This window comes from Danio aesculapii, chromosome 3 (assembly GCF_903798145.1).
Source record: "Danio aesculapii chromosome 3, fDanAes4.1, whole genome shotgun sequence".
Classification (NCBI taxonomy): Eukaryota; Metazoa; Chordata; class Actinopteri; order Cypriniformes; family Danionidae; genus Danio; species Danio aesculapii.
The window spans coordinates 33,060,690-33,079,679 of record NC_079437.1 but is presented as its reverse complement, the minus strand read 5'-3'; the positions used below and the strand labels follow the sequence as shown (position 1 = coordinate 33,079,679).

The window sequence follows — 18,990 nt, the reverse complement described above, 5'->3', positions numbered from 1 at the left end:
TGATACATGAAGGCCCCTGAACTTACAAATGTAAGTTTGACAAGTGATGTATTTGTTTATACTACTGTTCAAAGTGTACAGAGTACAGTACAGTTCTTTGTAATGGAAAATACAAATAAATAATCACAGTGATTCTATTGTTCAATTAAATGTTCTATTCATCAAAAATCACAACTCCCACAATATATATTTAAGCTCCGGTGTTTTTAATACTGGTAATAAGTAATAAGAAATAACAAATTATTTGTAAAGTATTGTGAGACTGGGATGACTAGGATGATGAAGTCATTTTCCCACCAGATTTATACACAAAACACCATCAGGATTTTTCACAAATAAATATTCAATAGCCAAAACTTATAATTGATAGCAAAAAAAAAAAAAAAAAATCTGTTTTTCCCTGTAAATTGTAAGATAATGTTTTTTTTTACTTTTTACTTCAAAAAAGGACGTATTATATTAGGCTATGCTTTATAATTACATTCAGTTTTTGATATTACAGATTTTTATCCAGTGTTTAAAAGAAAGGTGCAGTAGATGATTGTCTTCAGAAATATTTTTTGTTGTGCCTGTTGAAAGTCTCATCACATTCCAATAGTATTGATTAAAGTAAATGATCTAAATGTATTTATATGTATTTTTATATTCTAGGTGAGGCATAAGACTGAAAAATGTTCATCCAAATAAATAGTGTCGGGCCGACATTTCTCATAATTCGGATAAGTAGCCCAAACTGTCTGTCAGCAAATGCAGATTTGAACTACTGCGCACCTGTTTATACACAAATCCGCCATTTGTGCGTACATGCACTGCGCATTCATGTGTACGAGAGAGAGAGAGAGAGAGAGAGAGAGAGAGAGAGAGAGAGAGAGAGAGAGTGCGAGCGGAAAAGACAAATGTTGAATCAAAACTTTTTAAAATCCCGAATAAATATTGGATTTAGTTTTGCACGCTGGAGGAAGAATGACACCATGGCTGAAGTATTTCTGTAAAACTATTTAAGTCATGCAAAGCTGATGTAGATGTTGTTGTTACAAATAGGTTATATGCACAGTAGTGTTGTTCAGCCACTGAAACCTTCCGGCGATAGATTGATGTGACTATTTTCTTCTTCCTCTTACAGCATCGATAATATAGATTTATATTATTATTATTATTATATAAAAACATAATTAAATAGCGCTATTCCGGCTAGTTTGCTTTACTGAGCTGAGGTTGGTTTTATATTCACATTGGTTCATTTTTGAACAATGTCAGCCTGTGATGCGCTCCCTATATTGTTGACTATGCTACTCTAAATACTGGTCTGAAATAGCATGTAAGTTTGGCTTAGTAATAAATGTTATTCCTGCACCCTGCCGACCAACCACTAGTCGCTTTAGCTCAGGGGTCAGGAACCTTTTTTCAGCAAAGAGCCATTTCCTATTTTTTTTTATCAAATGCGTATTTTAAAGAGCCATATGGGGTGTGTGTATATAACAATACCTTATTTATTTATAAACAAAACCATTATTTATGTCCATGCACAACTCAAAAATAAACAAATATGACGCATCAAAATGTATAAAGAAAGGACAATTTACAGTTTTTTTGCCATTGCTTGAAATGTTTGAATTTACGTGTGGGAGGTTACAATAAAAATGTAAATTACCATAGAAATATAACCTGCCCTTTATTGTTGTCACGATTCAAGTTAAACCACAGCACCACATATGCGCATGGTTGAAACGTCCTTTTATTGTAAACAGAGTTCTTATTCATTTTGCTGTGGAAAATACAATATAAAGGGAATTGCAATTATATTTTCAATAGGAAACTAATTTCTAGTAACAGTTCTATTTTAAAAAAATCTGAAATATTATTGAAGAAAAACAGCTGGAGAACCACATATTTTTGGTTAAATAGCCACATGTGGCTTCCGAGCCATAGGTTCCCTATCCCTGCTTTAGCTCAACATATCAAGGTTTCTGCTGTCATCTTTAAGGTACGCACTTGTGTTTCAGGAGGCATTGCTTTGGACGGCAAGAGAGGGACTGTGTTTCAGAGATTTATGCTAACCTTTAAGCTTTTATTTCCCTGTTATTACAATACTTTTCAGCAAGGTTTATTTTTTTTGTTAAATCTGCGGATTTCTGCAGAATTATTTAGAGAATATCATAACTAAAACCTTAATATGCAAAATAAAAAGTAATATCTTTTTACTTTTATTTAATGTTTAAAATGCAAATCCAATTAGATTCACTTTATTTGGTAAACAAAGCAAGTCTCTCATATAATATTATCTAAAAGACAGAAAATATTACTGTACAAACTGCATTGTACGTAAATCAGATGAACATTTCCATATTAGTCAATAATATTACTGTAATTAATTTAAAAACTAAATAAATATAGATTCACGCACATTTACTCAAGTAAATAAACAGAATTAATGATGGACTAAAAATCTGCGGAAATCTGTGTAAAATCTACGGTATTCTGCGCGCGCAGATTCCGTTTGGGCCTACATTTCAGCCAAAATGGCAATAATTTCTAGTGAAATGTTACTGTTTTCAGTATATCTCACTGTAACATATTGAAAAACGTTTTGTAATGAAATATTTTCCAGTTATTTCATCAATTAAATTTTAAGAGACTCGTTGAAGTGTTTGCTTAGTTCATAAAAATGGGAGCAAAAGCACTATCGTTTTGAATAATTCACCCCAGAGCTTCTCAAAGAGCATGCTGTAATCTTGCTGTCCTCTTTCTCTAGGGATGGCCATGCAAGTGGGCCAACTCTCTCCACAACCCGTCCCATTCAGAAGACTCTATCCAGGCAGGACAGTCAGTACAGTGAAGACCTGGACAATGCCATGAACAACAAACTTGCTACCCAGCCACATGATAGTCTGCTCAATCTGGCCAACACTGCCCACTCTGCCGGCCTGGCACATACTGGCACCGAGAGCAGCCTCATCCTCACCAACCCTTCCTCTACCATTGCTAATGTTACTAGCACCGGTCACCTTGGTATGAATCCTGAGTACACTGCCGTGGACATTCCTCCCATGTTCCCCTCCAGTAATGCCATCCTACAGGGTGAGAGAAAGAATTCAGGATAACTTTTTCAATTGGTGCATCATCTGTCTTGCTGATTAGTGTTTTTCGGTTATATCCTCACAGTCAATAAGAACGCCAACACTGAGCCTCTGCCAAAGAAGGAAGACACAAAGGGTGACGATGATGATGATGAGAAAGATGACGGAGGACCTAAGCCCATGCCACCCTACACCTCAATGTTCATTCTGACCACCACCAACCCGTGAGTGTGGTCGCCAGTTTGAACAGAATAAATAAATGAATGAATAACTAAGTAACTTTAATAACTGTAAAAGATTAAATTGCAAACATTTTTATGATTTCAATTTAATAATTTTTTATTTGTTTGTTTAAAAAACGTAATCATTAAATCAGAGTAAAAAAAAAAAAATTTGAAAAGAAATATGTAAGAAACTGAACTGGAAAAAAAGAGTAACACTTTACAGTAAGTCGACATTTGTTACGTTTTGATAATGCATCAGCTAACTATGTATATCAGCTATTTTTACAGCATTTATTGGGTGTAGATTTGCTCTTGACATTGGTGGGGACATACATCCCTAGAATGCATGCATAGAACAGCCCAAATTCTGTTTCGTGCTTTTAAAAACATGAACAAAGTACTTAATAATATAAAAAACACTCAATAATACAAAAAAACAATCACGTCCCATGCTGCAAAAGTCAATTTACACGATTGTACTGCAGTCTGGCTTTGAGGAGGTATGAATGTAGAGAAATTTAGAGAGTTTTGTGACACATTTTAACTGTTTTATCTCGATTATTGTTTTTCATAATTATGGAGGCCAAAATCTAAACCAAATTTCGATTAATTGCACAGCCTTGGTTAACAGTATTTCTGTGAACTCATAGCGAACTTGACTTTGTGCACGTGTACTGTAGGTTACTAAGGGCTGATGGAGCATTATTTTATTTTGAAGTCGGTTAAATTATTGGTAGGGACATTTCAGTAATTAGGACACGTGCCATCCGTACATGCCAATTCTACGCCCTTGATTTATTAATACGTGTTAGCATTGTGAGCTAACAAAATGTTATTTTCACAAATGTTATTAAAAAGTTGCATTAACAAACATAACTCTAAAGTAAATGTTTGAAATATATATAAAAATAATCAATTGTGTAGAAGCACTTGACGCTATTTCATGTTAACTTGTGCTGCCATTTAATTCCAACAAATAGCATTAGTTAACACTATAAATGATTTTGTAACGTTAGCGGAAAATTGGACACTCTGACCTCTTGGCTCTAATCTGGTATGTAATGATCATCATGTTTCACCTGAAAATGTCTACAAATATGGAAAATATGTGTAAAATGGGTTGGAAACACTGATTAGAGACAATAAAAACACACAACTGATTAAACTCCAGATTTCACATATAATTAATGAGCTTTTTAATGTTCTTCTTGGAGTTGATGTGTAAATGTGTTATTAATAGGCGTGTTTTACGATCTTGTGTTTTAGATTTCGGAGATTGTGTCACTATATTGTCACACTGAGATATTTTGAGATGTGTATTCTACTGGTTATTGCTATGAGCAGTATTGCCCTGGCTGCTGAAGACCCCGTCTGGCCTGAATCTCCCCGCAACAATGTGAGAAAATCCAACAGCTCAACATCCACTGCTTTTGTTCATGCCATCTCATCAACTCCCCATCTATGCTTGCAGTCATTAACATCCGTCTATCCATTCATCCCTCCATCCTTTAATTTATCAGTCATTAGTGTCAGGAATAATTTCATTTCATTTTCTTGCTGACATTTTGTCCCTCTTTTGTGATTACAGGTCCTACGATACTTTGACTATGTGTTCACTGGTGTGTTCACATTTGAGATGCTAATTAAGGTACAAATCTGGCCTACATAGCAGTCTGAAGATTTTACACCGCATTCTTATTTTTATTGTGTTTGAAGATCTATGTATTGGTCTCCATGTGATGATGCGGTGTTAGAGGGTATATTTACTTATCAAGTTTTTCTTTAATGTTCTGCTTTAAACATTAGCTCTACAAAATAAGCTTAAAGAGCTTAACCAGTTAATCTGGTAATCATGGAATTGAAATGAAATATTAATTGATTTAATTATATTAACATTAACATGATTGGTTAAATTTACACTACCTTTCAAAAGTCTGCAGTTGGCACTTTTTGTTGTTGTTTTTGTTGAAAGAAATCAATTTTATTTAGCAAAGATAAAAAATTTAAATGTGTCAATTCAGTTTCCTTTCAGGCACCACAACTGTTTACATCATTGATGACAATAATAAGAAATAATTCTTAATTTTTTTCATATAATATTTGAATAATTTCTGAAGATCATGCGACTCATTATGTGTCTGTGTAATATGCAACTTTGCCTTTTTTATGGCTTCTTTGTAAATTTGATGCAGCCTTAGCAACTAAAAGATCTTCTTTCTTTCCATCTTATTAAAAAAACTAAAATCCTACCCAATAAGGTGCTTAAAACATTTGCTTTGTGTGTTTTAGATGGTAGATTTAGGTCTTGTTCTGCATCAAGGCTCATATTTCCGTGACCTGTGGAACATCCTGGACTTTATTGTGGTTAGTGGTGCCCTGGTGGCGTTCGCCTTCACGTAAGTGTCATCAAGACCCCAGCTTCACTCCTCTCTCCTCTCCTGCTTGCTGCCTCTCCTTGTCCTTTCCTGTCCTGCTTCCTACAGGTCAAACAGCTCTCTGCCACCCTGGAGCGCCAGCCTGATACCATACAACCCAACTCTTTCTCTCACCATTTCCTTCTCTCGCCATTTCTCTGCCTTTCTCTCTTTCCCATGCGTTTGGCAGCTCTTGACCTATTTTCCCCTTTTCCTTATCCTTCCCCACATTAAAATCCACTTCTCCTTTTGGTGATTTCTCACCACAAGCCCCTGTCCTGCCCCACCATGCATTATGTTTTGCCCAGTACCTACCCAGTGGGTGTGCTTGGGCCCATTTCCATGAGGGTGATGACTCTACCTGGGCACCTGTAACCCTTTAGTGCCCAGGACTCTTTGGAGCATCCAGCCACCCTCACCTCAGGTATTTCTACTCTCCATTTTCTATGCCACAGTCCTTGCCGAATACAAATATGAGGAAAATGGACAACAAAATGCAAGATGTTGCACAAAAAAGAAACGAGAAAACATTCAAGGGTCCATATAATACACTTTTTTGCACCTTTTTTTTAATAATTATATTTCTAATTAGTTAAACCTAAATTCAATACAGTTGTTCATGACTGTTCTTAACAGGTTCAGACTACACAATATCTATGTCTGTTACAACTTTGTCATTATGTTGACGACAGCAAACATGTCAGTTGCTTCACAACTAGTCACCACTTGACTTTAATGGTGAATGTAATTTCATTGAGAAGGAGGAATTAGTGAAACAAGAGCATAAAACAGCTCTTTTAACTTTTCCTTCTCACTATATTAGATAAAACGAATGATTATTGAGTCCTGATGTTGTTTGCAAATCACCACAATACACTGCATGAAACAGATTACCAAAACCAGACTGATATCATGTCGTCTGAACCTGACATAAGTTTTGTTCAAGCCAAGGATGATAACTATACTGGTATGTACAGTCATTATAGACTATATTTGGACTTTGGAATTGTTGTTTTTAATGGTACTATATAAATGAAGTTGAACTGAAAACTGCAGCACATTCTTACAGTAAACAGCATGCCATGCTCCAGGTACTGCTGTAGACAGTTGTATTTATAGTTGTTGTTAGTGTGAGCAACCCTTAAAGCAGATTTAAACAGGGTTCTGTATATTTAAAACTTAAGTATTGTAATTGTCTTTTTGCATGTAAAATGAGATGTAATGCTTATTTGCAGTTGAATTCTATATTTTGTCTCAATATATCTGAAAACAAGCCACGCAAACTGTTCTGAATGGACCGAATCAGGTACTGTGTCAACAAACTGGCATAAACAAAGCCAGGAACAAAAGGGAAGAGATTTAGGATTGGTAATCAGGATAGCTGACAAGAGACAACAGGAATGATGGCGAACGGCTGTTCCAGGTTGTGTATCTGATCCCAGCAGATGCATTCAGCTCATCTACAGGTCAGAGAGAGTTATTAATAAGAGGGGAGAGGTCAGAAAGGTGCATCTCTTACTATGAAACTGGAAAAAAAGTGCATGTGAAGGTCTATTTTCCAGGCTTAGTAAACAGCATGTGAGCGGATTCTAAGAATCGAAATGTCGGAGAGCCAAGCATGAATGGAAGAAATATGAACTGAAATCAATTGTTTCTCTTCCTAAAATACCACAATCTGAATGCTTTGAAATGGTAATATTACATGGTCCTGTGTATGTGTACATCCTGAACAACTGTAAATCTGATTCCACACGTTGTCTTTTCCTCAAGAAAAGTCCATACGCAGTTCTGTACCGACTCGACCTTTCAGGTGGACATACACATGACTCTTGATATGTACCATGCATTTTAAAATGCAACTGGCTGTCAGATTGAAGAACTGATATTATTAAACGACTCATAGAACACTGAAGTGACCAAAAGTGCTAAATAAAATGCTCGGAAATAATTTTGCACAGCATAGATGCTTATGCAGAGTCTGATGCTGAATTTCCTATTCTCAATGAATAGCTTTAAATCAGGCTTGCTGTATTTTATAGATTATTGACTTGTTTTTGTTGCGCTACATATTGAGACTCGTGGGCCATTTATACAACACTGTTTTCAACTAAAAACAGGAAATGTTGAATGTGTTTTAACCATAAAAACACAACAATGGGGAATTTGAAGGCCTGTAATGGCATCCTTTTGAAAACAAAGGAAAACATTTCAGTTTTTAGTACATTGTTGTCATGTAAATGTGCCATTAAGTGTGGCCAAAGTTTTGTATATGGCCATTTTAAGAACTCTAATTTAAGTAATAAGGCATGAAAACCGCAGAACACTTCCACTTTTAAGAGTAAAAAAGACAGAGCTTGTAAACTGCATTGATTATCTTTCTGTGCATGATTTTCTTAAAGAACCTGCCTTGAATTTTTGAGCATTACTTTTCCTTTACCGTTTGACCATCAAACTCACTTCAACACCACTTCCATTTGCACCCACATCTTCAGCTCCCGCATGAATAAATATCTTATTAGGTGATTCATATAGAGGCATTTGGATGTGCCTGCCCTTCCCTTACAAGAGCAATGTACTTCTTGCTGTCATCGTGAGGTTCTCCTGTCATCTTTCTCTCCCTCTCTTACTATCACTGTCTCTCTCTCTCTCCGATGGAGCGCTCAGAACGGCAGGCGCTCTGGGGTGACTGGCGCTCCCTGGCTGTGAGCAAGGGAACAGTCGCCATATATTTTTTTGCTATCTGACATGGAGGAGTCTTTTAACTGTTTACTCTATTTCAGGGAGTGACAGGTTGTATCTGTGTGTATGTATCTCTGCATGTTTATTTAGTCTTTTGTGTACAGGGTCCAAAATTAACGCTAACAGAGTCCCAAATACAAGATAATTGAATAAACTGTAACTTTTCTGGAAATCAGAAAAGTAATGCAGGATGAAATTCTGAAAATTTACAATAAAATAATCAATCCTGCTTCCCCCGTTAAATAGTCAAATATGATAAAGAAAAGACATTATAAAGAGATTTTTTAATTTTTAAGTTTAATACATTTTAAATAATAAACTTAAAAACAGTCAAATATCATTAAAGAATCATTTTATTTTAATTTACTGAAAAAATGTGTTTATAAGTCAGAGATGCTCAAACTACGGCCTGCGTGCCAAAGTTGGCCCATTGTAACCTTTGATTTGGCCCACCATCGTATCTGAGATGAGAGGGAGAATGATGGGGATGGTTTCGAGATTGTCAATTCAAATTTAATGCAACCCTTTGTTTGTTTGTTTGTTTGTTTGTTTGTTTGTTTGTTTGTTTGTTTTATGGTTAAAAGCTAACTGAAATCATATTAATAAATGCTGTAAATTAATCAGATTTTGTTTAAATGTACATAATGTCATGCGGCAAATCAGACTTTGCTGAGCAAATCAAATCAAAGCAGATTCTGCTTGAATATGCTAGTGTATTCAGCATTGAACTCCACTGTGTTATAAATGGTATTGTTTATGTTTTTATTGCATTAAGTTATAATTAAATAAAGTTATACTGCAGTAATATGATTAAAATAAAAAATATTTAATACTACTACCACAGCCATGTCACCCTGCAGCCCAACCCGGTTACTCACTGAAGCTAAGCAGAGCTGAGCCTGGTCAGTACCTGGATGGTAGACCATATGGGAAAACTAGATTGCTGTTGAAAGTGGTGTTAGTGATACCAGCAGGAGGCGCTCAACCTGCTGTGTGTGTGATTCCTAATGTGAAGGGGACACTATACTGTCAGTGGGTGCCATCTTTCGGATGAGATGCTAAACTGAGGTCTTGACTCTCTGTGGTCATTAAAAACCCCTGCACTTCTCGTAAAGAGTAGGGGTGTAACCCCAGTGTCCTGGCCAAATTCCCTCCATTGGCCCTTAACCGTCATGGCCTCCTAATCATCCCCATCCACCAAATTGGCTCTAGCACTGTCTCTCCACTCCCCCTATAGCTGGTGTGTGGTGAGCACACTGGCGCCGTTGTCCTGTGGTTGCTGTCGCATCATCCACGTGGATTCTGCACACTGGTGGTGATGTGGAGAGACCCCCATCATGTTTGCGATGCACCTTTGAGTGTATGGCCATACACAATAAATGCGCTATATAAATATGCACATTACATTACTGCTAATAATAAAATAATATATATAATTAAGTAATAATAATACAATTTAAAGGGTGACGCAGTGGTGCAGTAGGTAGTGCTGTCGCCTCACAGCAAGAAGGTCGCTGATTCGAGCCTTGGCTGGGTCAGTTGGCGTTTCTGTGTGGAGTTTGCATGTTCTGCCTGCATTCGCGTGGGTTTCCTCCACGTGCTCTGTTTTCTCCCACAGTCCAAAGACATGTGGTACAGATGAATAATCTAAACTGTCCGTAGTGTATGAGTGGGAATGTGTGCGTATGGATGTTTTCCAGAGATGGGTTGCAGCTGGAAGGGCATCCACTGCGTAAAACATATGCTAGATAAGTTGGCGGTTCATTCCACTGTGGCGACCCCAGATTAATAAAGGGACTGAGCCAAAAAGAAAATGAATGAATGAGTACAATTTAAAGTAATGTTTTATTTATTTTAAAATATTATTAAATAAATTTGGAAATTAGCCATGGAAACTTTAATGTAACATAGTTTGGTATATTTACGGCCCTTAATGGTATTTGGTTTTTGGCCTTTCATATGAAAAATTTTGGGCACCCCTGCTACAAATCATCAATTGGCATTGCAACATCAATTCATCAACAAAAAAAAACCTATAATCACAATTTATTTTATTTTTTATTTATTTATTTATTTATTTTTTTTACAATTTCTAATATTTTTAATGGTTTAAGTGCATTCCCAGACAAAGTGCAAAGGAGTCTGGCTGAAAAACAAAAACAAACAAAACCTTAAATTACCCACCCAGCGAACTGTGCCAGCAAGTTAATTTTGCACCCTGTTTTGTATAAACGTATTTTCGTATTTCAGTGGTTTTAAGTGTTTACACTAGATTAGGTGTCCACATATAAACCAAACTAGAAGCTCTGCCATTATTTTGTGATGTGTTTTCTCTGTCTCATATTGATGTTTTTCCTGCTTGAAAACCCCATTCTTTCCCTGTGCCTTTTTTCCTGTCTCTGTTTTGTGTCTTTGTATGTGTCTCTGGCTCTGTCTGTCTCTGTCTCCCCGTTTCTGATCATCTCTCAACACCTACAGCGGAGGAGGCGGTGGGGAAGGAGAGGGGTAATGTCTCTTTCTTTCTCCCTTTCCCCTCTGTTTGCTCTTATTGCCTGTCTTTCTCATCACACGCCTGTCCTCTCCTTCTATAGACTGATCTGTCTTGTCCAAATGTCCATCCAAACGTCCCTCTCACACATAAGACACAAGCCAAGGGCGAAGTCATGTCATTCTTTTAGCTCGGTCTAACAGCTAGTCAACTCTTGGTTCATGGCTACAGTATGTGGACACCTAAATGTGTTAACATACGTGTTTGTGTCTATGTGGTACTTGTGTGTGTCTCTTTGTTTCTGTGTCCAACAAGTGTGGTGTGACTGATAAAATGCTGGTAAAATGAAACTAGAGTTATTCAGTGAAATTAGTGGCTTGTTTATTTTGAAGAGGTAGCTTTTTAAATTGACATGTCTTTTGATTAATAAACAATACATACAGTTGAAGTCAGAATTATTAGCCCCCCTTTGATTGTTATTTTTCTTTTTTAAATATTTCCTAAATGATGTTTAACAGAGCAAGGAAATTTTCACAGTATGTCTGATAATATTTTTTCTTCAAGAGAAAGTCTTATTTGTTTTATTTTGGCAAGAATAAAAGAAGTTTTTAATTTTATAAATAACATTTTAAGGTCAATATTATTAGTCTACAGAACAAACTATCGTTATACAATAACTTGCCTAATTACCCTAACCTGCCTAGTTAACCTAATTAACCCAGTTAAGCCTTTAAATGTCACTTTAAGCTGTATAGAAGTGTCTTGAAAAATATCTAGTCAAATATTATTTACTGTCATCATTGCAAAGATAAAATAAATCAGTTATAAATTAGTTATTAAAACTATTATGTTTAGAAATGTGCTGAATAAATATTCTCTCCGTTAAACAGAAATTGGGGAAAAATTAAACAGAGGGGCTAATACTTCAGACTTCAACTGTATGTTAGAATATTTTGATGGGGCATTTCAATACAAAATGTCTGCTGCTGTCTATGTTATCAAGTTCGTCAATCTTCATTGCTTATACTTTGCCATTCTTAATTATTGTTGACAATTTTGGTAATTAGTACAAAGGACAACTACACTGGTTTTAATTAAAGTTAAGGACGTTTTGTATTACATTAGTTATTAATTTAGTTTGTATAAATATATTTTTAATAGTTTTTTTACGCTTATTTTAGTTATTTTATTATTAATCATTTGTAAGATTTCAGAATGTTCTTTTCTTTTATTTTATTCTATTTTTTTCTTTCATTTATATAAAGGTTGACCTCTTAACATAAATTATTAATTTGTTTGTTAGCTTTTGTAATTAAAAGCTTTCATAGTTGGTGCATTTTATCAGATGGCTGGACACGTAAGGTGGTTTCATGGAATGACTCACCTAACATTACAGACTAACACAACTACATCTGGACAGGATAAAATCAACAGATTAGAGCAATGCGCTTGCAGAGTGATTCTCAGTGGCATATTGAGACATAGTGGAAATGTCTCCAAATTGCAGTGAAACAAGACAACATGGAATGCATTAGGACCTCTTAGGACTGGACAGGGTCTTTGCCCAGAAAGATAACACCATAATGGGATTACAGACAATCAAACCGCTCACCTCCTAGAAGGGCACTGTCCAATTGAGATGCATATCACCATTTTGATGAACGCAAGATTCAATTAGGTAGTCTATTTATTGCGGCAAAAAGTCAGCTGAGAGAGGGAGAGGCTGCAGAACTACAAAGTTCAGAAAAGCAGATGCCAGTGGTCACTATGCTAAGAAAGAAGATTACAAATACATTCACAGGCAGAACAAAAAGAACTTAATCAGTTGGCTTTTGTAAAGCAACGTGAGCAAGATTAAAGTATTAAAAAAAAAAAAAAAGTTTTCTATATGAATTTTTTTAACTGTTGTTAATGTGCAGCTAATGCTGTGAGGACATGCATGACAACATGGGTTTTGGCATTTTAGCATTCAACTTTTTTTTTTTTTTACATAACACCATGTAGATAGCACAACACTGCATAAGCAGTGCAAAAAAAAAAATTCTAAGTGTATGAGAGTTGTGCTTATATAGTATTTGTGGTTGTTAAACACACTAAATTACGCACACGCTGTACTGATGTCCTAACTTATCCAATGTACATATACTCTATAGTGCTAGCATAAAAACCGAAAGAATTTGGGTTTAGAATGGTACAGCTAGCTGCATAGCAACCAATTATGTGCCTAATTCCTCAGTGTTTGAGGGTGGAAATAAAAAAATAGCATCGTAAATGCATGTGTGAAGAAGAGATTATTCTTACCTTTATAATCCAAAAAGTTCATTCAGGGGTAAAAAACAGCAACAGCCACAAAAAGTCAACAATATATAATTTAAGCATGTGATGAAATGCTGAAACCTTGATGTAATCAAGTTGTGTGCCATGTCCATCCAGTCAGTGACACTGGCACTGAAAAATATGCAAATAAGGTCACTAACTCAGGATTTAAGAAGCATCAGCCTGTGGATACCCCGAGTTAATTGTTATCCTCAAGTGGATTATGAGCAATATGAAACAGGAAGCTAGCTGGATTCAGTTTACCATTGGATTAACTGTCCCAAGTGTGGAAAGTGTTTGAGTTTGCCAAACAAAATGGCAACTTGATGTGATAATGCTTAGAATAAATCACTGTGCTTGCACATTTATATGACTTTAAATGCAACACATTTAATCAGAAACAAGAATCAATGTTTCAGTTCATATTAGTTATTATGTGGATCTTTTAAGAATATGAAGTTCTCAGCCTAATCTTATCATCTGAGAAAAAAAAGGACAAAAGCTGTCACCATTTCAGTTACACCAATATGCACATCTTCGTGGTAAATACGCTACAAAGATGAACCTTTTGAAAATGTCCTTTCCCAGTGACAACCTTTATACCTTTTTTTTCTGCACGTCCATCAACCGGTGTACCATAGTTTTCATTTAAGAGCTGATTTGCAAATAGAAACACTGGAATATGACGTATGCACTGCATTATCAAAATAGCGTGTTTGAGTAGGTTGGAGGCACAGACAGTCTTAACTAAGTCCTCTTTGGTGATAGTGTTGATGCAGATCATCTCCAGAGAATGAAGAGAGATGACTAAGACAGTGTCTCTCAGGTCATAGGATATTTGCAGAAGGTCTGTGCACATTTATGCCACACTATTGCACATGTTTCCAGACTTGAGCCTGCTGGAAGTCTGAACTTTAGTGTTGGATTTGCATTTTAGTACATTTTGTTAATTTTTTATTTTATGTATTTATTTTGTGCATGTAGACTAAATTCATCTGAATCACAGACTCCAGCATAGCTTCAGGTCTACATTGCCCTGCAGATGAAGTGCTTATGGTCATATGCCTATGCCATGTGACATACTGTACTATCGTATGACAGTATGAGCTCTAAAGCGCTGATCATGAGATCATGATGAAGGAGGAGGCATGGCAACTAACCCTACAGTACAAGCTGTCACCATAATGATGAAGTCACATGCAGAATAGCACTGCATGTTTACAGCTATTACATTCAAACAGATTTGTGTGAATGTATGCTATAGTCTCAGCCTTAAACGGCATGCCCACAAACCACCCACAGTCCGTTCGCTAACTGTCTGATGCATATTTAATGGACATTTCAGTAGTCATTTGACATAGGATTTCATCAGTCCACTTAGAAACCAAGTTATGTGAAAATACACTAAATTAAACACTTTTAAGGAAGACCAAGATTTACCATGGTTTGTTTTAGCCAGAAGCATGCAGTATATTTCATTTTGCTGTCAAGGATCAATACTTAGTATTAGATTTATTAATCACAAATTGCTCCCTGAGAAAATGTCAATGGCTTGATTGGTTGTTTTGGTTAATTTGTTGGTTAATTGGTTTATTAGATAATTTTTCCTGCAAGAATTTGTAAAATCATTTTAGTATACGTCATGAATGAAACTAATCAGCTGTAGCAGTTTTAATTTGAAATACTGTATATGAACATTTGGATAAAATGACAAATGTACAGTAATGTCACTTTAAGGCTTTAGTGAGAGAAAAAGTTTCAATTCCATGAAGCATTTTAAAGAACACAACTAAATTAAAAATCACTGTAAATGATCATGTAAAAGAACATTAGCCCCCCTTTAATTTTTTTTTCTCTTCTAAATATTTCCCAAATGATGTTTAACAGAGCAAGGAAATTTTCACAGTATGTCTGATCATATTTTGTCTTCTGAAAAAAGTCTTATTTGTTTTATTTTGGCTAGAATAAACTCAGTTTTTAATTTTATATTAGCCATTTTAAGGTCAAAATTATTAGCCCCTTTAAGCATTTTTTTTACGATAGTCTACAGAACAAACCATTGTTATATGATAACTTGCCTAATTCCCTTAACCTGCCTAGTTAACCTAATTAACTGAGTTAGTCCTTTAAATTCCACTTTAAGCTGTATAGAAGTGTCTTGAAAAATATCTAAAATATTATTTACTGTCATCATGGCAAAGATAAAATAAATCAGTTATTAGAAATGAGTTTTTAAAACTTATTTTTAGAAATGTGTTGAAAAAAATCTTCGCTCCATTAAACAGAAATTGGAGGAAAAAAATAAACAGGTGGGCTAATAATTCAGGGGGGCTAATAATTGTAATTTTTCTAGTATTTTAGGTCACTTTTAATGAACACACCTCTTGCATTTTTTCTCATGCTGAAACATTCCAAAGCAACTTCTGTAAAATTCAATTTAAGTCTAAATGCTAAATTATTGGCATAATTTGCATGTTTCCCAATATTTATTTTGACAATCTTCACTTGGATTGTTGCCAAGTACAATTACTTACAGTAAGTTTACTTTGTGGAAGCTGATGGCTTCAACAAAAGCATATAGCAACTTTGAAGCTCACAATATGTCTCTCTTTTAGGGCTTATAAGTTATCTCTAAATATCAATTCCCCCATGGTGAAAACCGATGGGAGTTTTACTTTCAGAATCACTGTTGCATTCAGTGGTGGTTAAATATTGAAATTTAGTTACTTCCAGTCCTAAACATAACATACAAACAGAAAGGGACTGTGGGCGGTTCTTGGCCTAAATAATCTGCAGTGATGATCAGACCTTTTGCTGCAGGTGAAAGGTCTGGCTCTATAATTTGCCTAAATGATAAGCTTATACATAGTTAAGGGTTTTGTTGAGTGATGCAAATGGGTAAGTGAACAAAACCGATGTATGGGTGTGTGAATGTGCTCAAATACAGTAATTCACAAGCTTGCATCCTTGTTTCTCTCTTTATACTGTGTGTGTCTCATATTAATGTATTTCTTCCTTCAAACTCCCTTTCTTCCCTGTGTCTTTGTGTGTGCGTGTGTGTGTGTGTATGTGTGTGTCTGATTCCTCTCTCATCTCTTCAACTGCTCACACCTTCAGCGGAGGCAGCGGGTAATGTCTCTCTCTCTCTTTCTCTTTCTTTGTCTCTCTCTCTCTTTCTCTCTTTCTCTCTCTCTCTCTCTCTCTCTCTCTCTCTCTCTTTCTTTGTCTGACTTTTATTCTTAATGCTCGTCTTGGCAATTACACAGCTTTCCTCTCTTTCTTTTTTGGATTTGTCTCTGTGTGTCTGCAAGTCCCCCATCTCCTTCTATCGCTCTGTAACTGTTTCTGTGTTAAGCACCCGTGGACGATCATTCAGATAGGGGGTTTGAGAGGTCCCTCACCTCTGCACCCGTCACTCTAACAGCACTTCTCTCTCTGATGGACGCTTGTTTATGCTTGACAGTGTGTAACCACATCTGCTGAGAGGGCAGAATTTGGCACGGCACTGGAAATCTAGAGCACTGCCCTCTGTCCTTGACACTGAGACAGACAATGAAAAGAAAGGACAGAGAAGATGATAAAGATGCAAATTATATGCGGACATGTTTTATACAGTGAGGTCCAAAATTGTGGAAAATGTAGGATTTTGTTATTTACACTTTGAAATACTCTTATAGAAAAAACAGATCTGCTTCACGTGTTAAAAACATACAAAACATGTGGTTTTGGAACATTTTCATGTCAAGGGTGCAGTATGTAATTTTGACACCCAGTGGTTGAACTAGGTATTGCATTCTTGGATCAAAACAAACGCAAGCGCAGGTTGCCAGATTAAAGACCAACAGGAGCAAGTCTGACCATCAAGCCTAAAGGCTGATTTAAGTCATGCTCTAAATAAAATCAACAGCATGTGATAGAAGGAATATTAAAGGAGTTTTTGTACTAACCAACACCTCGAATTGATATATTAGAAACGGCTTCTATTTCTCACAGGTGAACAACAGGATAAACCTGTGCTTTATTCAGTGTTAAATGCTAATAATGTGAGTTTGAATGCCATTTTACATGACATTTATTGTCATACTACTGAAAGCAGCAGTAGATAGTTCACCTCAGATCTTGAACTTTAGAACTGTGACTCAAGTATCAGTGATTCATCATGTAGATTTAATAATGCTAAAAAGGTTTAATATGTATTAATTAGATTATAAACCATTTCGTGAGTAAGTGCATATTCTGCGCTTGTGAAAGGCTGTGTTTAAATTTTTGTCATGTTTTGGTATTTTTATGCTTTAGAAGTGCCAAAAACTTATATACAGCACCTGCAATCAGTCTTTTAAGACATTATCAAATTTTTGAATACAATTTTAGACATTATTCCTTAATTAAAAAGAAAGAGTGGTTTGCAACTTATGAACACATCAGTATTATTAAACAAACTAAATATTATTATATTTTAAATTAATACATTTTTGAAGGACAGTGATACAAAGCATAGACATAAAATAATAATAAATTAGTTTGTTAAGGCTGCACTGTGATACTTAAATAGAGATTTTAGTATGTAAATCATGGTACAAATGCATGGTGGTCGTTCTTGCTCAGAAAATAAACAGTTAAAGGGGACACATTGTAATATATAGAAAGAACCACAAAGTTGATTTGATGGTACTTTTGTCAAACATAAAGATGAAAAACAGCCTCAATGCTTTGCCCATAAAACAAAACATCTTTCAAAGGCTGCATTTACACTGCATGGTTCAAGTGACTCAATTCCGATTTTTTTTTTTTCTTCCATGTGGCACAAATCGGATATGGCCCATGTACGTGTAAGCAGGAAAAAATCACATGGATTTGGATTTACTCAAATCAGATTCAGGCCTTGTTCATTTGTGGAAATTTATCCGATATGAGTCAAATCCCTGTCCTCATGTCTGCAGTGTAAGCAGGTAGATCAGATTTTCACTCGTCAATGCGAATCACGCATCATTAAAAAACGTAGAAAATTATGTCACTTTGATGCTTTCATTTCGCAACAGGCTTCAGTAGAATCCCAAACCTAAAATCTCATACATGAGAACTAAAAAAGCTTTTATATCGTCATGTAGCACAAGTATCTGTGGAATGCTCTTCCCACTAACATTAGGAATGCTGGTTCTTTGGACGGTTTTAAGAAGCTACTTAAAACTCATCTTTTTAGGACTGTTTTTAATTTGTGAAATCTTTTATTCTTACTGTGTTTTTTACTGTATTTTTTATTGTGTTACTGTGCTTTGTTGTTTTGACTTTCTTGTAAGCGCTTTGGCTTTTAGAAAAGCGCGTTATTAAAAAAATATGTTATTATTGTCAGCCACATAGATAACCAATATAAATATAAAACTGTTGCATACTGTTCATCACGTGCATAAATCATGCCATGGACATAACATTAAGATGCCTACTGGTTTAAAAAGACCTAGATTAAAAGAAGATGGCCAAATAAGAACTTTTCGGTCATAAACTAAAGTAAAACAGCTTGTCAAAAAGAATTTAAAAAACAAACTCTGCAAACAGATTATATACAGGAATGGAGGAAAGAGCCTTTTCCATGTGCTGTGTAAATGCAGACAATCGGATATGAGCCCCTTTAAAAGATGATGTAAGCTGGTCATCAAAAAAACAAACAAAAAAAAAAACAAATAAAGTCACAAAATCGGAATTGACCATCAAGATCTGCAGTGTAAATGCAGCCA

The 18,990-nt window shown here is 35.5% G+C and overlaps 1 protein-coding gene across 2 annotated transcripts in view; it reads left to right on the top strand.

Annotated features, from left to right (window-relative positions):
* The window catches only part of cacna1aa (calcium channel, voltage-dependent, P/Q type, alpha 1A subunit, a), a 139,837-nt gene that overhangs the window by 63,958 nt on the left and 56,889 nt on the right, over positions 1 to 18,990 (top strand). For both annotated transcript variants that reach the window (XM_056453760.1, XM_056453759.1), the window contains 5 exons: positions 2,753 to 3,078; positions 3,163 to 3,301; positions 4,568 to 4,697; positions 4,890 to 4,949; positions 5,591 to 5,697. In XM_056453760.1, the coding sequence (XP_056309735.1) occupies positions 2,753 to 3,078; positions 3,163 to 3,301; positions 4,568 to 4,697; positions 4,890 to 4,949; positions 5,591 to 5,697 (762 nt within the window). The remainder of the gene's footprint in view (positions 1 to 2,752; positions 3,079 to 3,162; positions 3,302 to 4,567; positions 4,698 to 4,889; positions 4,950 to 5,590; positions 5,698 to 18,990) is intronic.